The sequence below is a fragment of the Melanotaenia boesemani genome, chromosome 19 (genome assembly GCF_017639745.1).
Source record: "Melanotaenia boesemani isolate fMelBoe1 chromosome 19, fMelBoe1.pri, whole genome shotgun sequence".
NCBI lineage: Eukaryota > Metazoa > Chordata > Actinopteri > Atheriniformes > Melanotaeniidae > Melanotaenia > Melanotaenia boesemani.
Window position 1 is genome coordinate 14,614,455 of NC_055700.1, and position 21,268 is coordinate 14,635,722.

Sequence of the window (21,268 nt, forward strand, 5' to 3'; positions counted from 1 at the left end):
TTTATTTTTTACTTTTTTATTTAATTTTATTTTGGTTTTATTTCTATTGTCACGAAAATCTTATTCAGTCGGACACTAGCCATTCATACCCACAACATATTCTATTTCACCGTCGTTTAACAATAAAGACATTATGGTCAGACCATTAGTGTGTCATATGAATGTGTTTTTGTTTATTTGTTTGTTCGTGTTTATGAGAGAGAAAGGGAAAGAGGGAAGGGGAATGAAAGAGAGAGAGAGAGGGAGAGAGAGAGAGTTTGTTGTTGTTTTTTGTTTGTTTTTTTTATTTTGTTTTGTTTTATCTATTTTTTCTTCTTCTTTTGTTTTTCTCTGTAATGTACCTCTACCTCGTCCACTTTGTTTCACGTTAATGTGACGTATCAGCGCGTGCAGCTTTGGAGTCTGCACGGCGAAGCTAATTATATCCTGAGTGAAGAATTCCTGTTGCACCTCCACATCCACGTTATCTGTTTGAAGAGTTACCTTTAACTCCACTAAAATTGTACGATTTCTAGTTGTTGAACCAGTTTTGGTTTTCTAGTCAGTTTTTTCCTCTTTTTTTATTATTGTTTTTGCTAATACAGGTTTTGGTCCATTATTTCTCTTTAATTATCGGGTTCACAACATTTTCACATCTTTCTAATAAAAACACGAGGTAGCCTATTTCACACTCCGGTCTTTATTTATTTATTTTTATTCTACTTATAATTTACAAATATGCGCGACATAACGTCTATTTCAAATTGGATGTCATGTAAATTAAGCAAAAAAGGGCTAAAACAAATGCAAACGTTTGCATGAAGAAGTGCACATGTGTACATTATTTAACTCGAAACGTTTGATTTTTCCGAGATATCGAAGATATTCAATGACTTTAACTGTATAAATGTTTCAGATTGTCTGCTGTATGCATGAGGCCAATATCTTAATTTGACTTCTGTTGAAGCAAATTTGTAGCTGAAGATAAGTCCTGCGCCTACCTGGATTGCGTGTGCACACGTGTGTGGAGCGTCAATCCGCTCTTAATCATTTGCTCTTTAGTCTGTTTTTTTTTTGTTGTTGTTGTTGTTGTTGTTGTTTGTTTTGTTTTTTGTTTTTTTTTTCCTAAATCGTGGGGTGTCATTAATATTGTTCCCCTTTTTGCAATTATCAAAAACAGCAAATTTCAAAATAGTCAAATGCTAAACATATTGTATTTTTTGTGTGAATAAACCTGTGTGCGTGTCTATCTAAAACACACTTTCACAAAAGTTGCTTTCGTCAGCTTCAAATTTAAACGAAAAAAATAAGCATAGCTACGCTATTTCAAAATGCAAAATTGTATTTAAAGTTCTTTTAACAGTTCAACCCCCAAACAGACTGCTTAATAGATAAATAAATACACATATATGTGTATATGTATATATAAATATTTAACAGTGGTCGAAATAACTAATTTCTCCTATGAAACCCCTTATTACCTTTTAATATTGTCATTTTACTGATAAACAAACAGCTTCTGCAGAGCTATGAGTGACTCTGACCGGGGAGGAAAGTGTGGGCGCCTGCGTATGAGTTAACTTTAAATGCTAATGAGACGTGCACACGTGTGCATGTTCCAAAAGTGACACCTAGCAGCAACGTTATGAGTTTCCACATCTGTCTGTCTGAAATCAAAATGATCTGCTTTTATGCGGTTAATTTGGTTGTTTGGAGTGTTATTGCTAAGGATGAACATAAGTGAAGTTAAGTTCAGTCCATCATACTGAACTTAAAGGAAGTGTCGTGTATTCTGTATTTGGCTCTGCAGGCGAATGTTTTTTAATTGTGAAAATGTCAAAATCCCAAGCATATTTTTACAATAGTGAGTTTTCTCAGTTTTTCCTACACGTTTAGACTATCCTTGTGTGTGTGTGTGTGTGTGTGTGTGTGTGTGTGTGTGTGTGTGTGTGTGTGTGTGTGTGTGTGTGTGTGTGTGTGTGTGTGTGTGTGTCACTGCATCATGAAAGTTAGAGTATAAGCTATCGCTTGTTTTTAATGTTAAGTCATGAAAGGGACAATTTGCTTCAGTTTGCAAGTTTCAGACTTTTGTATTATTGATTGCTCGCAGTTCAGTCATAAAAGGCGACTTTCCTGCTCACATCTGCAAATGCACGCGTGAAATTTAGACTAGACTATACATTTTCTATAGACAAAGACCAGTAGAAGAACAGAGTGCGCGTAATGACGCGTAAGACTGCAAATATCAAAAGTATTTGACGCTGAGATTGTGTAGAGGTCTAAGAAGACCTGAGGTGGGAACCTGGGCGGAATCATTATTTGGGATACATACCTATGCTATTTCTGCAAAGGCATCATCCCCTCCCCCAGCCCCCCTCATCGCCCCTCACCATTTCTGTGTCGTGGACTCAGTTTCCGCTTCGCACTGTTTGGTCACTGATGAGCAGAGGAGAGCTGGAGTGCCAGCGCGCAGAAAAAGAGAGGGAGTCGTAGAATTGACAAACCAGAAACTGGAAGAGAGAGGAGGGAAGAAGGAGGTGTCTGACCTGCTCCGCTGGGACTCGGCTACAGCTTACTGCTAAGTGCTATCGGCAGGGTCGGCTCACAAAACGAGACTCCTCAGTTGTTAAACGCTCGATAAGGCAGCGAGCTGTGTCTCATAGCTGTCACCGAGCTCCGCTAGGATCCGCCACAGTCTCGATTCTGCTTGTATGAAATCTGGATTTACCGCGAGGCTCAGAAAAAGGGGAGATTCATGGAGAGTCTGTGCAGCTTAATCACGCAAAACGTCTGGACTATCTGATTAAAGCTCTGGACGTTCCTCTGTTGCGTTGGGCCGTATCCTGCTCCAGCGTACGACGTGTTTTTGTTTGAAGGTAAGCTGATCATGCTCTGATTCGGCTTTACAAGTCTGTTCATTATGCGATTTAAAGGTGGTAACAACCCAGGCGCTAATAGATTCGCAGCTCATCGTTATAGATGACTGTTTTTAAGAGCCATCGATGTGTCTCATTTTGTCCAGGACTTCACTCGAGATAAACACCATGGCTATTGTCTTTATTTTTTGGAATTGTGTGCAAAAAAATTGCGTTTCTGAATATCGAGGGGTCCCATGCCTGCCTTAGTGTGAAGCCTTACATTCAATAAACAGCACATTACAGTTCTCATGTTTGGATTTGCCAGTGATATTTGCTCTCAGATTGAGATAGACTGGGTTTGTGACGAACATCAAGCAAACATAAACAAATATATTTGTTTACTTTTTTGCCCTTGAAATCCGTTTAATTTGTTGACAGGTTTGGATATTCTTTTCTGAGTTGTGTCTTTGTGGCCTGTAGTAACTTATTTGTTGGACATGCCCTTCCAGAAATATAGAGTTGATGCCACACTGAAGTTTCCTTGCGTGTCTCTCTTTATGTGAAGTTTTTAAATCGGTCTTCATTTGTGCTCTCAGGAAACCCGAGCCTCGCACACTGGCTGACACCTCTCCTTCAGTCTTCCAGCTGGATAGTCTGTAATCTCCGAGCTCCGGTCATGGCAGACCAAGAGGAGACTTTTGCCCTTCAAAATTCTCCAAGTGGTTCGGATTCAAGAGAATTAAAAAATGATAATAAACCAGAGAAACAAAACGGGACCTCAAACAAATCCCCATCGTCACAGACAACTTACATTCAGCAGGTTAGTATATGTCTGTAGGCCTTATGACTCCCACAGCCATGTTCAATATACAGAAAAATAGTTGTTTATGAAAAGTTAAACAACAAACACATTGTTGTTTTATATGTTAAAGTAATATAAAATCAAATTGAAAAGGGTATTAATCCCCACTTGAGTCCACTTTATTTCTGTGACAAGTTATCTTACATGTTAAGTTCTTCATCACATCGTAGTTTAAAAAGACGGGTAGGAACAACTTATTTGAGAGATGAAAAGCTTAAGAAAAAAGTCTATGAATATACAGGCCATATTTTAATGTTTCACTGAGAAAATTCTTTAGATTTTATGTTGATCGTGACACGTGAAAATTGGCTCTATCAAATTCACGCATTGTATTTAGATGTGCAGCTAAAGGTTTAGGCAGAATATACACATGTTTAAATGCTTATTAATTTTCATTAGGTTTGCATTTGCCTTTATAGATTTAAAAATACTCCACATTTGAAAGTACATAATAACAATCAATATTAATTCCGCATCTCTTAATCTTTAAATAATGAAAGACGTTTCTTAGATTTAAGTAGATCTATGGCCTGTAAAGCCTATTCTTATAGCAAGCTGTTTGCTTCTTGCTATTATACAGCCTACTTTTGAGAAATGACGCTTAAACGGATACTTTATCCTTTCCATGAAGCTTTAAAGACGTAACGATGCTATGCAAATGTGCTGAGATGACAATTATTTACATATGAGCCCCGAAATGGGATTATGATAACTATGCACAAAGAGTGAACTTTGTTTTTTGTTTGTTTGTTTGTTTTTAAGGGTATGGAAGGAATAAAAGTCTACCTACACGAAAGGGAACTCTGGATGAAGTTTCATGAAGTTGGCACGGAGATGATTATAACCAAAGCAGGGCGGTAAGAACTTACAAACGAGGGAAAAACAAAGCAAAATCTTTTTTTGTTTGTTTGTTTGTTTGTTTGTTTTGCTTTGTTCTGTTTTTATTGTTCTTTAGATAATATAAATCCCACGTTAATTTTTGTGAGTTTAATGAGAATGATAAAATAAAGAGATAGAATAGTATTTATTCATCTACTATATAATTATTTATTTAATTTGATCTTTTTTAGGAAGGGGTGTTAGGGGTGTCTATGAGTATTGGAAAGCACTTGTACATACAGTGTAAAATAAAAAATAATAATAATAAGAAGAAGAATTAGAAAAAAGCATGGGGACGTTTTAGCACTTTAAAACAAAAATGGTGCATAATCTGCCTTCTTTGTTCGTATCTTATTGGGAAATGCAACATCATCGACCAAACAGCCTGAGGGAGCAAATGTTCAAGACTGATCCGTGGACTAAAATGCTGCTTAGTCTTTCCTCGTGTTAGACATTTGAGAACATGTGTTCTGCCATTTGCAAAGTTTTCTCTGCATCTGCTTCAAGTGTGCGTATGCATAATTGTATGCAGACTCTCCTTGTGATCCAGCACTTGTGCAGCAACATGTTGTGCAGGGACTGTGACCATGTATCGCTGTCCGCTCCACAGTTGCCCTAAGACTGCATCCAGTCAAAACAGCTCACACTGCGGAGTGTGAACATGCATATATGCATGATGGCCGCTGGTGTCTGGTGTCGTGTGACAAAACAGCCCGTGGCTCGGGTGTGTACTGTAAAATTTTTACATGAATAATTTAGCACATCAACATTTAGCTGTTTGTCCCAGCACGTGCATATAACTGTTTAATCACAGCGGCAGAAAGCTGCATCCACGTCAGTCATTTCACCTTTTTTATGCGAGAAATGATCCACACACACAACAGCATCCTTCCATCCCTCCTCCTCCACACACCCTTTCCTTTCCCGCGGTGTGACAGATACCAAATATCTGGTGATTTACTAACGGGATCTTGAGGGGGGGAAAGAAAGAGGAAAAAGTGGATAAGGAACTTTTTATAATGGTCGTTTTCAAACACCCTGCCCTGAGAATATGAATTTGCTCTCAAAACTAAAAAAAGACATTTATTTAATTAATCGTAAGCGTGCAGGTTGAACCCATTGAAAGGTGGACGCTGTTTTTTTTCCATTTCATCATGCCTTCGCAGCCCACTGAACCAGCTAAATAATAAAAGAAAATGGCCAAAGAAAGATCTTTCTGATGACCTTCTATGTCGACATGTTTTTGTGTTTTTGTAACCCACTTCGATTTTTTTTATTTTATTTTTTTCAGGAGAATGTTCCCCAGCTTCAAAGTGAAGGTCACGGGATTAAACCCTAAAACTAAATATATTCTCCTGATGGATGTTGTTCCCGCGGACGATCATCGATACAAATTTGCAGACAATAAATGGTACGTAAACACCTGAACCCCTTTGCCTTTTATAAAATAAACTCTTTCATTTAAACTCACAAACAAAAATGTTTTGGAGGTCCCAGCTACTGAGGCTGATTCTCACAGGATATTTTATAGTGTTCTGATTGACGAGAATCGGAAGCGACCATAATATTTCCTGGAGAATTATGACTTGTGTTTTTGCTAGAGGTTGCCAAGAACTGCAGTCAACAGGGAGACTTGTTTCAGCCGAAGCTGACTTTTCTACAAGACATTCTTTCATTTTTTGTTATAAAGTTATTTGTTGTCGTGATGATCTCCGACCTTGGGGATCAATGCCTTCGTTGGGTCAGTGCCTTTAAAAGACAATATACTTAAAGAGGATAATCGCAAGCAAGCCAGTACAGATAATGACCAGTCCTTGAACTGATTCTGTCCGGAAACTAAACCATGCACATCCTAATCAATGACTATTAGTAGTAACTAAATCGAATTTAAATTATTGGAATATATGGCATAATTTTAAAAAGGCACCAATGTAAATGTTACAATAAAGGTACACCGTGCAACATAGTTTACTTTTTACTGTTTTTATACCTTACATGTTTGCACGAAGAACACAGTTCACCTCTTCCATAAGCGCCTGTTTTCCTGCCACTGCGCAGCGCTTACAGAGCTGCGGTCAGCATATGTGTGTCAGACCAAAACCTAACAATCTTGACAATAAGTGTCTTGTTGTGTGTCAGGTCTGTGACCGGGAAGGCAGAGCCCGCCATGCCCGGGAGACTCTACGTTCACCCGGACTCTCCCGCCACTGGCGCGCATTGGATGAGGCAGCTCGTTTCCTTCCAGAAGCTGAAACTCACCAACAACCATCTGGACCCGTTCGGACACGTAGGTGCCTAGGCCTATCATACTATTGAAGTCCATGCTTGAGTCACTGTGAACGCTGCAGTAACCAGGTTCTGCATAGATCTTGTTCCGTGAATCTCTAAAGGCGTGTTTTCAGAACGGCACACGTGCTGTGTGCCCTAGTGGTGCCATTCCAGTTATCTGTTGGTGGTTTTTATCGCAAACTGGTTTTCACATCCTTGGATCATGAAAATGTTTAGAATCTTGAAGTTAGCTGATTTGTGTAAAATCACTCAAAATGAAACGTGTATTTTATATTATTATTATTATTATTATTACACATAACTTAAAGAGATAAAATATAATTTTCCCTTTCTTGCTTACAGAAGAACTAAAGTAAAAAATCGAAAATTTGATCAGAATCATTTTTCATTTTAATTTACAAATATCATCTTCTTATTAATATAGCCCTCATATTAGCTATATTTATTAGATAATATTTTCAGTTATCCTTATTCATTTATTTACTTACAAACAATTTCTCCTAGCTCTTTTGGGATTGTATTTTAGTCTTAAACCTAAAGATTCTGCTGTTGCAAAAGAAAAAAAATCTACAGACAATATTCCTTTTTAGTGTTTATTTCCTACATAAATTAAAACAAGAAGAAGAAAGAAAATATTATATCATCTTTTAACTTGCAGGTAATTTAGTTATTAAATCCATAAATAATCAATTTTCATAATGGCTTATAATTTGATAGAATTTCCATTAATTCTTATTCTTAATTCCTCATTGAAAAAAAAAAATCACCAAAAAATCAAGCAAAAGAAAGGAGAACAAATGATTAATTGTAAAAACAAACAAAAAATACTCCAGCTAAATAGAATGATGTTTTTCTGCAAATCAAGCAAAGGAGACTTTGTCCACATCTATTAGATATAAATGCAATAAAGTTCTTTAATATTGTCAAAACAGAAGATGATTCCAAATATATTTTTATTTATCTTTCTCATTTTTAATTTAGATCAAAATACATCTGTTGTAAAAATGCTCTAAAACTTTCTTTTTATTATTGTTTAGGAAGGCCTTAAAACCTACCAAGAACATCTGAGTGGTTGGATTTTTTTTCTATTTTTTCTTCTTCTTCTTTCTTTTTTTTTTTTTTTTTTTTTTAAGCAGAAAGATAATTGCACCACTTCCCTTCACCCCTCACCCGACAGTATGGTACCCATTTCCTAGCTTTAACTCCTCATTATTCTACACTCACTACCTGGCCACAGGCTTTTGTAATTCTGTCTTTCCCAAAACAGAACTCACAAACATCCCTTACTTCATCCATAAACAGTCCTGCTGGCAGCAATCTTTCATAAGAATTAGGGGTGATTGGAACACTGAGATCTCTTAAGATGTCTTGTTGTAGAAACACAACAGTCCCACCATTAGTTCTCCCTGACTGAACCATTAAAACAGTTATGATGTTGTTTAAAGATGCATCAATAGCAGGCCTGTTTTTCAGGAGGAAAATAAGAGACTAAATTAAGCAAACGGAAGAATAAAACTGTTCCAATTTAAAGTAGAAGGTAAGAAAATGTTGCATTTTCCTCTTTAACTGTCACTTAAAGAGAAACATGTTGTAGTAATAAATATGAAATTTATTTAACTAACATCAGATTAATAAGCATCTTAGCAGCAGAGTATTATTCCACAGTCAATTATTCTATATCTTTAATTCAAATTTGGCTATGAATGTAAAGTGGGACTAGTTTCAGTTATGCATGTAGCCACACACAAGCCTTAGTCTATCCACAGTGTACCTATGGAGACTAATGCCTTGCCAAAGCCAGCTGGTGAAACGAAACTAGAGCTCACAGAGCAGGATTGTAAATTTTAGGTTAAAGTGCGTTTTTGATTGGTTGCAGTGGTTCCTGGCTTTCCTTCTTTCGTGCTGGGAGACAGCAGCATGGGATTCATAAATGAAATGTTGGTGGCTGGCCAGAAATGCACACTCCATCAGCATGTTGGTCCAGCTGGTTGAAATGACTTTTAGATGATTTATAATTACTAGCAGTTAGACATGAGACCAGAGCTTATTGCTGATGTAGATTAGACCAGTTCAGGACAGGCCTGAAGCTGAAGTTATTTGCTCTAGAAATCTTTATTAACTGGATGCAAGCTCACCAGTTCTGGGAAAAAATAAATACTCAAGCCCCTTCATGTCAAAGGTTTGGAAATATAATTCATTTAGTAGCTTTCTTAGAAATAGTATTATTTTTAATGAGAAACCAGCTGAACACTTGCACGGAAAGGGCCTTTCAATTACCTGACTGATTGGTTTCATAGGCAATTAATTTTACATTTTAATGATTTCATAGGTCTAAGGTCAAGGTCTGTTTTGTGGTACAGTTATTTTCCTTGATAAGTACTGCAGATAAATTTTGAATGTAGTTTTACTTGAAAATGTTTTGATTTATTGGTAATACGTTTCTCTAGTTTCTGGTTAGAGTAGCAATATTTTTTGTTTGTTTGTTTCATCCCACTTTTTTCTACTGTCATTCTCATCAAATTTTACTACAATCAGCTTTCAAAATATCTATGATATTCATTTGAGATATTCAACAACATTAAAAGCCTTTCTGATTAGCTTCACCCTCTGCAACTATTAGTTGTAATAACTTATTGCTTCTGTATATATTGTATCACATTGAAAACCCAGACTTACGGATAATTTTGCATTTTTTACTACAGTGAAACTTGAAATATAAATACATTTATGTTTTTTATCTGCTGCACTTGGGTCCAGTTGTTTCAGAATTGGAGATATTCCAGTGTTAAAATTCCTAAATATATTTGTTTTTCTCTTACGTTTCATTCAAAACTGCACTTTTTGCTTTGATCTCACTTTCAGCTCCCAAATTATTTCTCAGTGTTATTCAAACCTCCCTCTCTTCGTCAGTTTGCTCCTGCACTCGTCGTCTTGCCTTCCCACAAATGTTTAGGCCAAGAGGGTGGAGTGTGAGGATTGTTCTGTTTATATTTGAATGGCAGTGTGTGATGAGCAATAGATGATGGTGTACAAAGTCTGCTAATCCCAAGGTTTGGGGAAACTCTCTGATGTGGCGGAACTTAAAAGCAGAGGGCAGCAGCGCTAGACCCAAAGTGATCCCTCACTATCATTTAATAGTATCATCCAGGGGGTGTAAGAGGGGAGGGGGTTAGAGATACAAGGAACCAGGAGGGCCAGCAACTCGGTCACAGAGACAAGGCATACGCTATGGTCCCAGTGGGTGGTCTACAGCCACAACCTACCACAACAGCCCCAATATTGCACAAATACTGGACTTTAGGAGCCCACAATCAGTGAGCCGTACTATTCTCCAAAGTTTATAGTTGCTTCTTGTAATGTCTCTAGCTTCCAGTGTGCTGAATGCCATGTTCACATAGAATAGATTGTTAGGGCTTGTCCCAGTCTTAGGTCTCTGCAAACCAACAAATAATTACATGGGAAAAAAAGTCTTATTTATCCTACTTTTTTTTTTTTTGCTTGCTCTGAGTTTAGAAAGTTTGTAATAAGTTAAGGAAGAAATAAGAAATCCATAGACATGTTTTTTACAGAGCAATCTACATAATCATGAAAATGATAACTTCTAATGGTGAAATACTGAGTCTGTTTATTCAACTAGGGTTAGGCTTTTAACATTCCCTGGCTGATATGTTCTGCATGGGGTCAGTAACATCCATTAAATTGTTTGCATCTATAAAGGACATTGCAGAAAGCTGGAGCATACTTCTACCAAGTTCCTGCCCATTACAAAAACCTACTGCACCATGAAATGAAATCAAGTTCAACCAAAATTTGATAATGGCTGGCTCTAGCCAATGCAATCCTCTATAAAGAGATTCTGGGTTTTGTCTATGCTGCAGGATGACCCTGCAGGTGCTGGAGGTCAGGGCAATCCTTGTCTCTTCTCATGCTGGCAGTGAAAGGCAGGTACAAAAACATTCTCAAAGATAAGAGATAGGAGAACTGCCAATGGGACACAAAGGGGGGGGGGGGGTTGATGCAAAAAGAGAGGGAAGTTCAGAAAGTGGGCAAGAAAAAAGACCTTTTTCTTATTTGTAAATATAATGGAATTTGATTAAAATAAAAAAGCATTAGATTTCTTTAAGGCTGACAACCATGATTGCCTGATCTGTCAAAATAATTAGATCTAAAATCTACGGATGAGAGGACCTCAAAGAAGAAGTTTAAAGCTCAAGTTCAGCTAGGCTAGCTGCTGGTCACCACTGCCCTCAAAGTGGGTTAGAGGGACACAAATAGAGAAGACATGCTTATCATACTTTAACAGCATCAGTGTAACTGGCAATAGTGCTATAATACCTGTGATGTTGTAGTGGCCATACTAGTCCATAAAATAGTCCACTGCACAGAGACAGTAATATGTTTTTATTTTAGGGCGACATAAAACCTTTCACTGCTTCATTTTGTTTTAATTATCATAAATGTTTCTCACAGAAGGCCTTTCTCAAATTAAATTAAATTAAATTAAATTAAATTAAATTAAATTAAATTAAATTAAATTAAATTAAATTAATAATGAGTGCAAAAAAATATTTTTCATCTTTCAAACTGTGGGTGTTATAGTTATCATTAGTCCTTGTCGAACCCTAATTTTCCCAGAATTCATACAAAAATGCCATCATTATGCAGGCTTCTGTTGTATATATTGTAGCGCTGCAAAATGTTGAAAAAATTACGATTATAAATAAATAAATAAATATTAGGTATTCTCCTTAATGGGACTTAAATAGAAGAATAGAATAGTTTTCTAATGGTTCTCCTAACATTATTTCAAAATATTTACATATATTTTAAACAGCTTTACACAAAACGTGATCTCTTTACTTCGCAGGCGCTGTTAACTGCAATAGTCTATAAATCTACTATCTTTTCTTTCTGTTTTTTTTTGTTTTTTTTTCTAGATCATCCTAAATTCGATGCACAAGTATCAACCGAGGATCCACATTGTGAAAGCGGATGAAAATAACGGCTTTGGCTCCAAAAACACGGCTTTCTGTACGCACGTCTTCCCAGAAACGGCCTTCATTGCGGTCACATCCTACCAGAACCATAAGGTAAAGGCTTTGTGGGTTTTGTTTTGGCCTTCTAACGTCCTTTTTTTTTTTTTTTTTTTTTTTTTTAAAGAAAGAAAAATATCTATTTTAGATGCACAGCTTCTTATAAAAGATTGTTTAACTAAGCTCTTCAATGAAACGCAGCTTTTTTTTAATAAGAGGGAGGGAAAAAGCTGTGCAAATTCATATATCTGATGAGGACTGAAAAACGTTTTAATTTCTTGGGGGGGGAAAAGAGAAAGAAAAGGGAAAAAAGTGTAATTTCCCAGACAAAAAAAAAGCTTCCCTCTAATTTGATCATTTTTGCCCTGCTCATGGTCAGTGAGATTTTAGGGTAAAAAGAGAAAGCCGCGGTTCTCTGTGAGTTTAAAGGAAATTCCTGTCTTGCCCTAAAATTCGCTGATATCACTTTAAGTCACTGACAGACGAGAGAAAAACTTCAGATACGCGACCAGACGACGTCTGACCTCAGGCGACTTTTTGCAAGTTGCAGCTCTTTGTAGAAAGAAACAAGCTGCAGATCATCTGGATAAACTTCGCCAAGACTTTCCCAGAACATCAGCGCTTCAATAATAATAATAATAATAATAATAATAATAATAATAATAATAATGGTAATGATGATGATGACAATAGTTGCAGCCAATCATTCTTTTCCCATCCAAAGCTCTGCTTTTATCGACGCTTTGTACTTTGCCACCATTGCTTGAATAAAACATGTAGCCTTTTTACACTTCCTTTCCTATGTTGATTACAAAATGCGCAATATTAAACTTTAAGTCACCAACAGCCCCGCATTGGTTTAAAAGATTTAATGCAGTTTATCGGCAGAAACAAAAATTATGTGTTCAGATTTATTTATTTCAAGAATAATCAGCATTTATTTTCTAATTTTCAAGTTCAAGTCCTGATTTTTTTTTTTGAAGAGTTCTTTCTTGTTCAGCTAAAGAACCAACCTCAACTTATCAGTAACAGACAGAAAATAAGCCAATTTTCTCACCCTATCATCACTTTTATTCTTTATCAGCTGTCAACGTGTTTTTTTGTTGTTGTTGTTGTTTTTTTTTTTTTTGTTTTTTTTTGTATTTTGTTTTCGCGAATCAGTTTAGAAAATTATAGCATCACATTAGGTTGATCATGAATAAATAGGCTAAGTTCAGTGTTTAGGCTTAATGAAAAAAGCAGGAGTAAACCTTTACTTTCTGTGTTTTAAAAGGAAAAAAGATCTTGGGGATATAAATATCTGTAAACAGCGTCTGTTAAAAATCATTTAGGCATGTGAGTCTATATGTTTCTAGTTTGTGGAATATTGGAAAAAGGGGGCGAATGCTCATAATGTCCCCGCAGCCAATCCGAAGTCTCCGCACCTCTGGGAACAGGAAGCACAAATGACCAACATTCTGTAGAAACCATTAATTATTTTCAAACATGTTACTGGGGACTGAGATCGTAACCCTTGGCTAATTATTGGGGTTTTCCAGACCTGCAGAAAAACAAGCATTTCTGATTTCCAGGCGTTTCACCACAACTGTCTAATCAAACAGTCAAACATCTGCCAGAGCAATATGTGCTGCAGGCATGTGTCCAGTTCACCTGTTGGACTCCCAGCTAATGAAAATGGCCAAAGTTTCAGGTTTCTGGTCTTTCCTGTCAGAGCTGCAATTAAACATTTTTACAAACATGAAAAATGTGTTTTTTTTGTTCAAGAATTATTGCAGTCTAGCACATCTATAGCATGAGTTTAGGTTATATTTAATTAAAAAATAACAACAATTTTTTTCAACTTCCTTATTTCTTTGTTTGCAAAAATAACTGTCTGGCAATGTTTGTGTAGGCCTCAGTCTTTTAATGGCACAAGCTTAGACATGCAGCCTAATAAAACTACTGTCTTTGAAGTTGACTTTTGTCAGACTGTCCTGTTTCTTTTTTTTTTTTTTTTTTTTCAAATTTAATTTTGACCAAGTTTAATCTCTTTGCTGTAGCTCAATCAGTGCAAGAATTTTCATGCAATTCGCAAAAGATTTTATGTTGCCGTAAACTGAGCTCTGACTATTTCTTTAAAATTGGAATTCATTGTCTGTATTTTTGGATATCTGCAGAGGGCATCAAGGACAAAACAAACTCTGAACTTTTCATTTTTGAGATTTGAAAATTATCTGCCTCCTGCCATGAATTAACAAGCAGCTAACAATGTGTCACATGACAGATCTTACAAGGTTTGGTGTAGGTGTCAGCCAGCGTGCATACAAACTTCCAGTCTTGTCAAAAAGCTGGAAGCTACAAGAACTGCCAACTCATTACCTGCCAGAAACTGTTGCTTATGCGAGTGATATCCCTGGATATTGGATTCATTTATGGCCTGGATGTAATTGTTGTTTTACTGTTAGTAATGACAAAGAAACTTTTACTTACAAATGAAGGAGCTAATGGATTATTTATGTCTCTCCGGCGTGTGCAAGACATCATCCAATATAACATTATAATTCATACACTGAACATTTTAATTGAGACATGTTTTTATTGAACTATTGAGCTTTTGGACCGTAAAACTATCTCACGTCTCTGAAAATATGATCCGCTATTTTCCTCTCTTGGGTAGGACTCATCCAACAAAACATAAGCAATGATTTTCACAAACATGTCTTGTTTTCAAAATATTAGACTCAGTTAGGAACGACTAGCCTAGGAGTCCATCATATACTGATTTATTATTTTTTTAAAGAAATCTTTTTGTTTCAGAAATTTTATACATTTTAAAATGCAGTTGGCATTTGTTGTGCATTACCAGCACAAGAAATGGCTTTTATAACTGGATATGTGTTGTTTGCTGTTCTAGATCACCCAGCTGAAAATTGAGAACAACCCATTTGCTAAAGGCTTCCGTGGAAGTGATGATATGGAATTACACCGGATGTCCAGAATGCAAAGGTAGCTTCAGCTAACAAAGATCTTCTGTTCATTTTGAAGCATGTTGCTCATAAACTTTAATTGATCCTGGACTGTAGTATGGAAATATTTACTCAGTGATGTGAAATGAGTAGATAAATGTCACTTCTGTTAGGCAGGAATTACTGACATCCTGGTTACACTGTCACTTAACAAGCCCCACTTTAATCTTCAGTCACCCAAATGCAAGCAACTTGTGAGTGTTACTTTCAGTGAGTTTTATTTTCAGTGATGTAAGTGTAGCTCTTGATTGTCAGCCAGGTTTCATGCTGAAGATTTTTATGACCGATCTGGCAGAACCTCTGAAACATGGCTGTAACATCTCTCTTCCACAGAGCTTTCTCTACCAGGATGTTCCAACTGCTTATATGTCTGGTGCTGTGTGTGCCCTTGTGTGTACATTTGTATTAAGCTAGTGGATATCGCTTGGCCAGGCACCCGAGGCAGTACACGGCCGCAATGCTTTCTATTATTCAGTCCAGATGAGGGATGGAGCATGAGTCCATATTGCATGGAAAACACTTTTTCAAAGGAGAAAATCTGGTTTTGACAAACCCATTCCCCCACCCCCTTCTTTTTTTCTTCTGAGCAGCCAGTACAGACACTGAAGGTTTCCAAACAGAGAAGTCCCAAATCAAACACAACTGAAAAAGATGATTGGCTTTTGTACGAACTATCAAAATCTTGTTTCCTACCTTTCTTCTGAGGCATGGGACGAAATTCATCCTGATTATACATTTCTAATAAAAATAATTTTTTGTGTTGTGGTGGGGGTAAAAAAATCTGAAAACTTGACAGATTTTTGTATTTTCAAGCAGTTTTAAAAAATTAAAACTTGATTGTAAAGCACATATAAATAAGTGTGTGCACCAAGATAATTCCACATTCTGATATAACACACTTCAGCTATCTTAACCTGCAAATGTATTTTATACATGGTAAGTGTCCAAACCACAGTTTTAAATTATGTTTGTCCAGGCTTGTCTAGTACAGTAAGCACTGCACGTCTGCTCTTAGTTACATTTTCAAGAAGAGAGCTTACAAAACCAGGTCAATTTTTCAACAGATACTCTTCCTGAAATAAAAGAGCCAAACGTAGCACAATGACCTACTGACAAATCTTGTGGATTAATAATAGTGAAATACATTCTGCCATTTATAACAGAGGGGTTTTTCCTACTAGAGTGTGTCTCTGTGAGTGGAAGAGATGAGTGTTTTTGAGAATAGAACTTGTGGCAAATTGAATTATGCAGGTTTAAGCTATTAAAAGCTGAGTGTGCTGCATACACAGTATTTTGCAGAGTTGCATGCAGATAATTACTAACAACTATGTTTATGTGTGTCTGCACATAGCACCAAGGAGTATCCGGTAGTACCTCGTAGTACAGTGAGACAGAGAGTTGGCTCCAGCCAGAGTCCATTCAGCGGGGACGTCCAAGGCATGGCCACACCCAGCACCCTGAGCTCCCAGTACTCTCAGTGTGAGAACGGGGTCACAAGCACCTCACAGGACATGCTGCCTCAGTCGGGCTCCTACCCCCTGCCACATGAGCATGGCCAAGAGTACCACTGCATCAAGAGGAAAGGTAAAAGACTGCATTAACATGATCTCTAAAAGGATTAGATTGAACAGCTTTGGCCTACAAGAGATTTACCATGTCTTTATAACAGTAACCAAATCCATTCTGACTTATAGGATATGGCAGCAAACTGATGATCTCAGTTTCAGAGCACACATAATGCTTGTTAAAAGGTTAATAATTTTATTTTAGAAATCTACTTGTTGAAATTCACAATAGCCAAAAGATATCTTTATGTTTCTGTATATCACTGCTGCAATTGTTTGAAATTTTTGAACATTGGCGTTTTGGCTCTTGTCTTTTAAAGCGCTCCTTCCTAAACCTCAGCCTGTCTGAGGGATCAGCTTATGAATGAAAAATACAAGAGTCTTTTGTTTATGCTCAGTCTTTGTTGTAGGAGTACCAAACTATACTGACATGACTGAGTGTCAATCTAACAAACAAATAAATAAACAAATAAATAAATGTCATAACAACTATCCTATGATAATAATAGTAATTTGAATTACTTGATATCTTTAAAACAATATGATAACCTGCACACCTGCATTCATACAGCAGATAGAAGGATTGCAATAATAGCAGCTGTTTTGATGTTTTTTTTTTAAGGTTACAAGTTGTGGTTTTTTGTTTGTTTGTTTTGTTTGTTTGTTTTGTTGTTTTTTTGTTTTTTTTTTTTTTTTGGTGTAGGGGGTAGGGGGTGTAAATGAGTTGGCATGGTCAATGATGCATTGGTGTGTTCAACCTGTCATTGTGTACTTACCTCATCTGCACCAATCAGAAGAAAATAATAAACTGAGACTGTGCAGACTCAGGAAATAGGTAGGAACTAAAAAGCAGCTTATATTAGGAGTTCAGTGAGGTGTGATCAGCCACAGTTCCTGCAGTGTGAACATGAAATCTTTTCCGCTGTTGGCATACTAAAAGCATTATTCATTTTAGAACTTTTTGATTTTGATATTGCCATGAAATTAAATGGAACAAGGTACAGTATTTTAGTTTTTTAAAACTCAGATTCTGAGTTATCATACATGAAAAAATGCTGGTATTTCTGTATTACAAGTTGCAACATAAAACTTTAGTGTTATGCTGAAACAAGTGTTGGAAATGCAAGGGAGAGTGAGTTTGTGACAATTAATCATGAATTTTAGAATATTAGTGTGATTGTGCGGAAAAACTGGAAATAGTCCACAATTTTATTTAAAAAATGAATCATTGTTATCATTATCAGGTTAGTAGCTCATCAAGGTAATTTCAATGCCATTTTTAATCCAAATACCACACCAATATTTGGAGAATACTACAATAAATGATAATATTACTGAAGTCTTGTTCTTATTGCTTATAGAAATACAAATAGAATGGGAAAACTTGTAGTATGCTGCAATTTCTATTTCAAAATTGTTTTCCATAATGTCACATTTTTGCGTTTGGCCCATTTATTGTATTGCTTTGTAATTGTAATGGAAAAATGCCTAAATATATATTAATACTAGATTATTATGTGGTTGTAACTTTAAGCCCTAGCTGATATTAAAGTAAATGCCCTGCATATCATAGGAGTACACCTAAACGTAACCATGTATTCCTAAACCAAGACAAAATATAACTTTAAGCCCAAATATTAAAGATGCAAAGGGAAGAACAAAGCACTATAAATGGGTATTATCATGCAAACAAAGTCAAATCGGTCACTACCTTGAAATGTGTTGTTATGAAAACCAAGTAAATGTATATTTATTTAATTTGGATTTTACATGACCTGATTTAAAATATAGTATTGATTATTATAAAACCTTTTATCAATAATGACAGAAATGACTGAAACATTACATTTAAATAACACTAGTGTTCACCTTTGTAACTCTTCCCACAGTGGAGGATGACTGTCACTCAGGTGAGCACAGCTATAAGAAAGCTTATCTGGAGAGTTCTTCCAGCGAGGAGGACCATTACTACCGGCCTGTTGGTTATGCACAGAGTCTCAGCCTTGCCAGTGGGCCCTACCGCAGTGAATCCAGCCAGCGGCAGGCCTGTATGTATGCCAGCGCCTCACAAGGTGCTGAAACTGTTCCCAGTTTGGAGGACATCAGCTGTAACACTTGGGCCAGCGTCTCACCTTATGGCAGTTGCTCTGTCACCACCATGCAGCCAATGGAGAGACTACCCTACCAGCACTTCTCTGCTCACTTCACCTCAGGGTCTCTGGTGTCCAGACTAGGTGGGGTGGGAGGCCACGCCTCTCCACAGCTGGGTGACGGCCACCACGCGGCAATGTACCAGAGCTCCATGACCCACCAGACTCTGGGCCGCCAGTGCAGTCCTGGGGCTGGGATCCAGTCGCCGACAGCTGGCCTACAGGGAAACGAGTACCTCTATACGCATGGCATACCACGCACACTATCGCCACACCAGTACCACTCTGTACATAGTGTCAGCATCATGCCAGAGTGGAGTGAGAACAGCTAAAAGAGCTTTTGTTTTTTCCCCCAACTCTCAACAAATACAAATATTAAAAGGAAAACACTAAACGGACCAAATAAAGGCAGGGTTTAGATAGATATATATTTATATTTTTGAGAACATGTTCTTGTTTATCTTAATGAGCTCAGTGTTGGTTCATTAAGAACAGCGGACTTCGTAAGGTGGTGCTGAAGAAGAGAGAAGGCTTCTTATCACTTAAGTAGTTGTGACGGTATTATCTGCACTTATAAGCAACATTAACATGAATGAAGAGGAGTCGTGCCAGAACATGCACAAAGACTGCTCAAGCGCAGAGAGCACTGACACTAGACAGAGAACTAGAAATACTTCAGGGGATTGGCAGGCAGTCTCCAGGTTGACTTTGCTCTTGTGCAGTGTTGTGTTTAGGATGTTGGTGATCAGTGAACTTATTTTCTGCCTTTTTCCAAGTTCAAAACTTTCATTATGTATTTGTGTCCCAACTTTGTACAAAGAAGGATGTTTGTCTTTTTTCACAGTTGTCCAAATTCTAGTTTTTTTGTTTTTTTCAAGTTTTTGTAGTTAATATACAGTGTTTAAAAAAGTGCTATGAGTTGAAACAAAGAGGAAATAACCAGATGTGGGTTTTTGTTGTGGGTCTCTGGTGAGTGTGCTTGCTCTTAAAACTGCAAGAAAGTTTTCTTCTTTTTTTTTTCCTTGCTTTGCTCATGCAGATTTTTTGGCAGGCCCCCTCCTCGCCAAGTAAAGTAATAGTAGTATCAACAGAAAGAATTCAAGATAAAGTGCAGAGATGCAGACAGTGACACCAAGAACACCTTAAAGAGTCAATTTTGCCTTGTTTCCATGAGGCTGGTACTTGTGCTGATGTTGAGCCAGTTTTGCCTTCATGCCTTTTGAAAATCATCCTGTATTTCAGCAGATCTGAGAACTGAATGGTGTTAGACAGTGGATCATTTTACACAAAAGCCACTGTCTGCTAAAAGCTGTTAAAATCTGTCATACTTACCAACTGCTGGTCAATTCTTGCAGTAACTCCTTCCATAGCTGCTTTGGAGCAGCAATTCTGTGAAGGTAATATTTTTTTGTAATACATCTGAAAAAAAGATCACAAGGATTTTTTTCCAACATGAAGCATATTTACCGTGATAATAACCCCAAGCTTGAATTAAGATAATATCATTCAGTTTACAGGTTAAACTCCAGTGTACTCAGACTGAAACCAGATAACCCAATGAAATTTATTTTGAACATCATACAACCCATTTTAACCTGTCTCTGTGCATTTCTTGTACATACTGTCCAGTCCATACATACCAATTCAAGTTTACTCACAAAACACCCTTTTGTGTGCAAAATAGTATCCAGTATGAAATATGCAAGGCCACAAATTGAACAAAAGAACAATGTCTGCTATCTAATTTAAACTCATTATTGGATTACCTATTAATCCAAATTTACAATGAATGTTAAATCTGTAACAAAATAAGACCTCAGATCATCAGGTGGCCAGAGACAGTGCTTCAGTGCTCTGTGACTGCTTGAAGTGTGTGACGTTGATGATCTGTGATAATATGGTGTGAAAGGCTGTGAGTTTGTCACTTTGTTATGTAAATCCTCTTTTCCCGTGTAGCCAAGAACTTATGAACTCAGCTCTAAATGGTGGAAAATTCATACCTATTTAAAGATCAGTAGATGGCAGTGGAACATAATTACTTCATACCTGTAATATTCTGAAAATGAGTGGTAGTTTTTTGAGCAGTCCTAAAGCTATATATCAATATTTTGACATCTTTAATGCTGAAGTTAAAGAATTGCTAGAATATAAACACTAATGAAAACATGGTCAGTCTTCATAATTCTTTTTAAGTGGCATTATTTGATCAATTTTGCAGCATATTTTTTCACATGAAAAGTTTGAAAATCAGCTTTGATTTCAACATTTAATTCCAATATCAATTATTCCAGTTGTCAAAATGTTTTCCAAAAGTAGGTTTTCAGAAAACTGAAAATCAGACAGTTTTCTGAGGAGTCCTCATTGTGTTGCCATCAGGCGATTTTTATTTTCACTATTTGGCTAATGTGATATTGAAAGGTGGGCCCATCTCTTTCCCTTTGACATTTTTTCAACAATTTATTTGCACATATCAGTAATAAAAATGAAAGAAATTAAACTTGTTATTAAATGGACTGTAGAACATGACACTCGTCAAATACTTAAGATGAAATTGTAGCTTTTCAAACATTTGAATTATCATTTAAAGGCGGAAAGGCATGCCTCTGGAGCTCCTGTATCCAACATCTCTTACAACCAGTTCCATCAAG

At 36.8% G+C, this 21,268-nt stretch overlaps 1 protein-coding gene across 1 annotated transcript; it reads left to right on the forward strand.

Annotated features, from left to right (window-relative positions):
• The first annotated feature begins 3,513 nt into the window (after positions 1–3,513).
• Positions 3,514–18,952, forward strand: tbx5a (T-box transcription factor 5a). The gene is made up of 8 exons (XM_041970359.1): positions 3,514–3,657; positions 4,462–4,556; positions 5,870–5,989; positions 6,718–6,865; positions 11,805–11,957; positions 14,794–14,885; positions 16,257–16,489; positions 18,360–18,952. The coding sequence occupies exons 1-8, from the start codon at positions 3,514–3,516 to the stop codon at positions 18,950–18,952; spliced, it is 1,578 nt and encodes a 525-aa protein (XP_041826293.1).
• Positions 18,953–21,268: the final 2,316 nt, after the last annotated feature.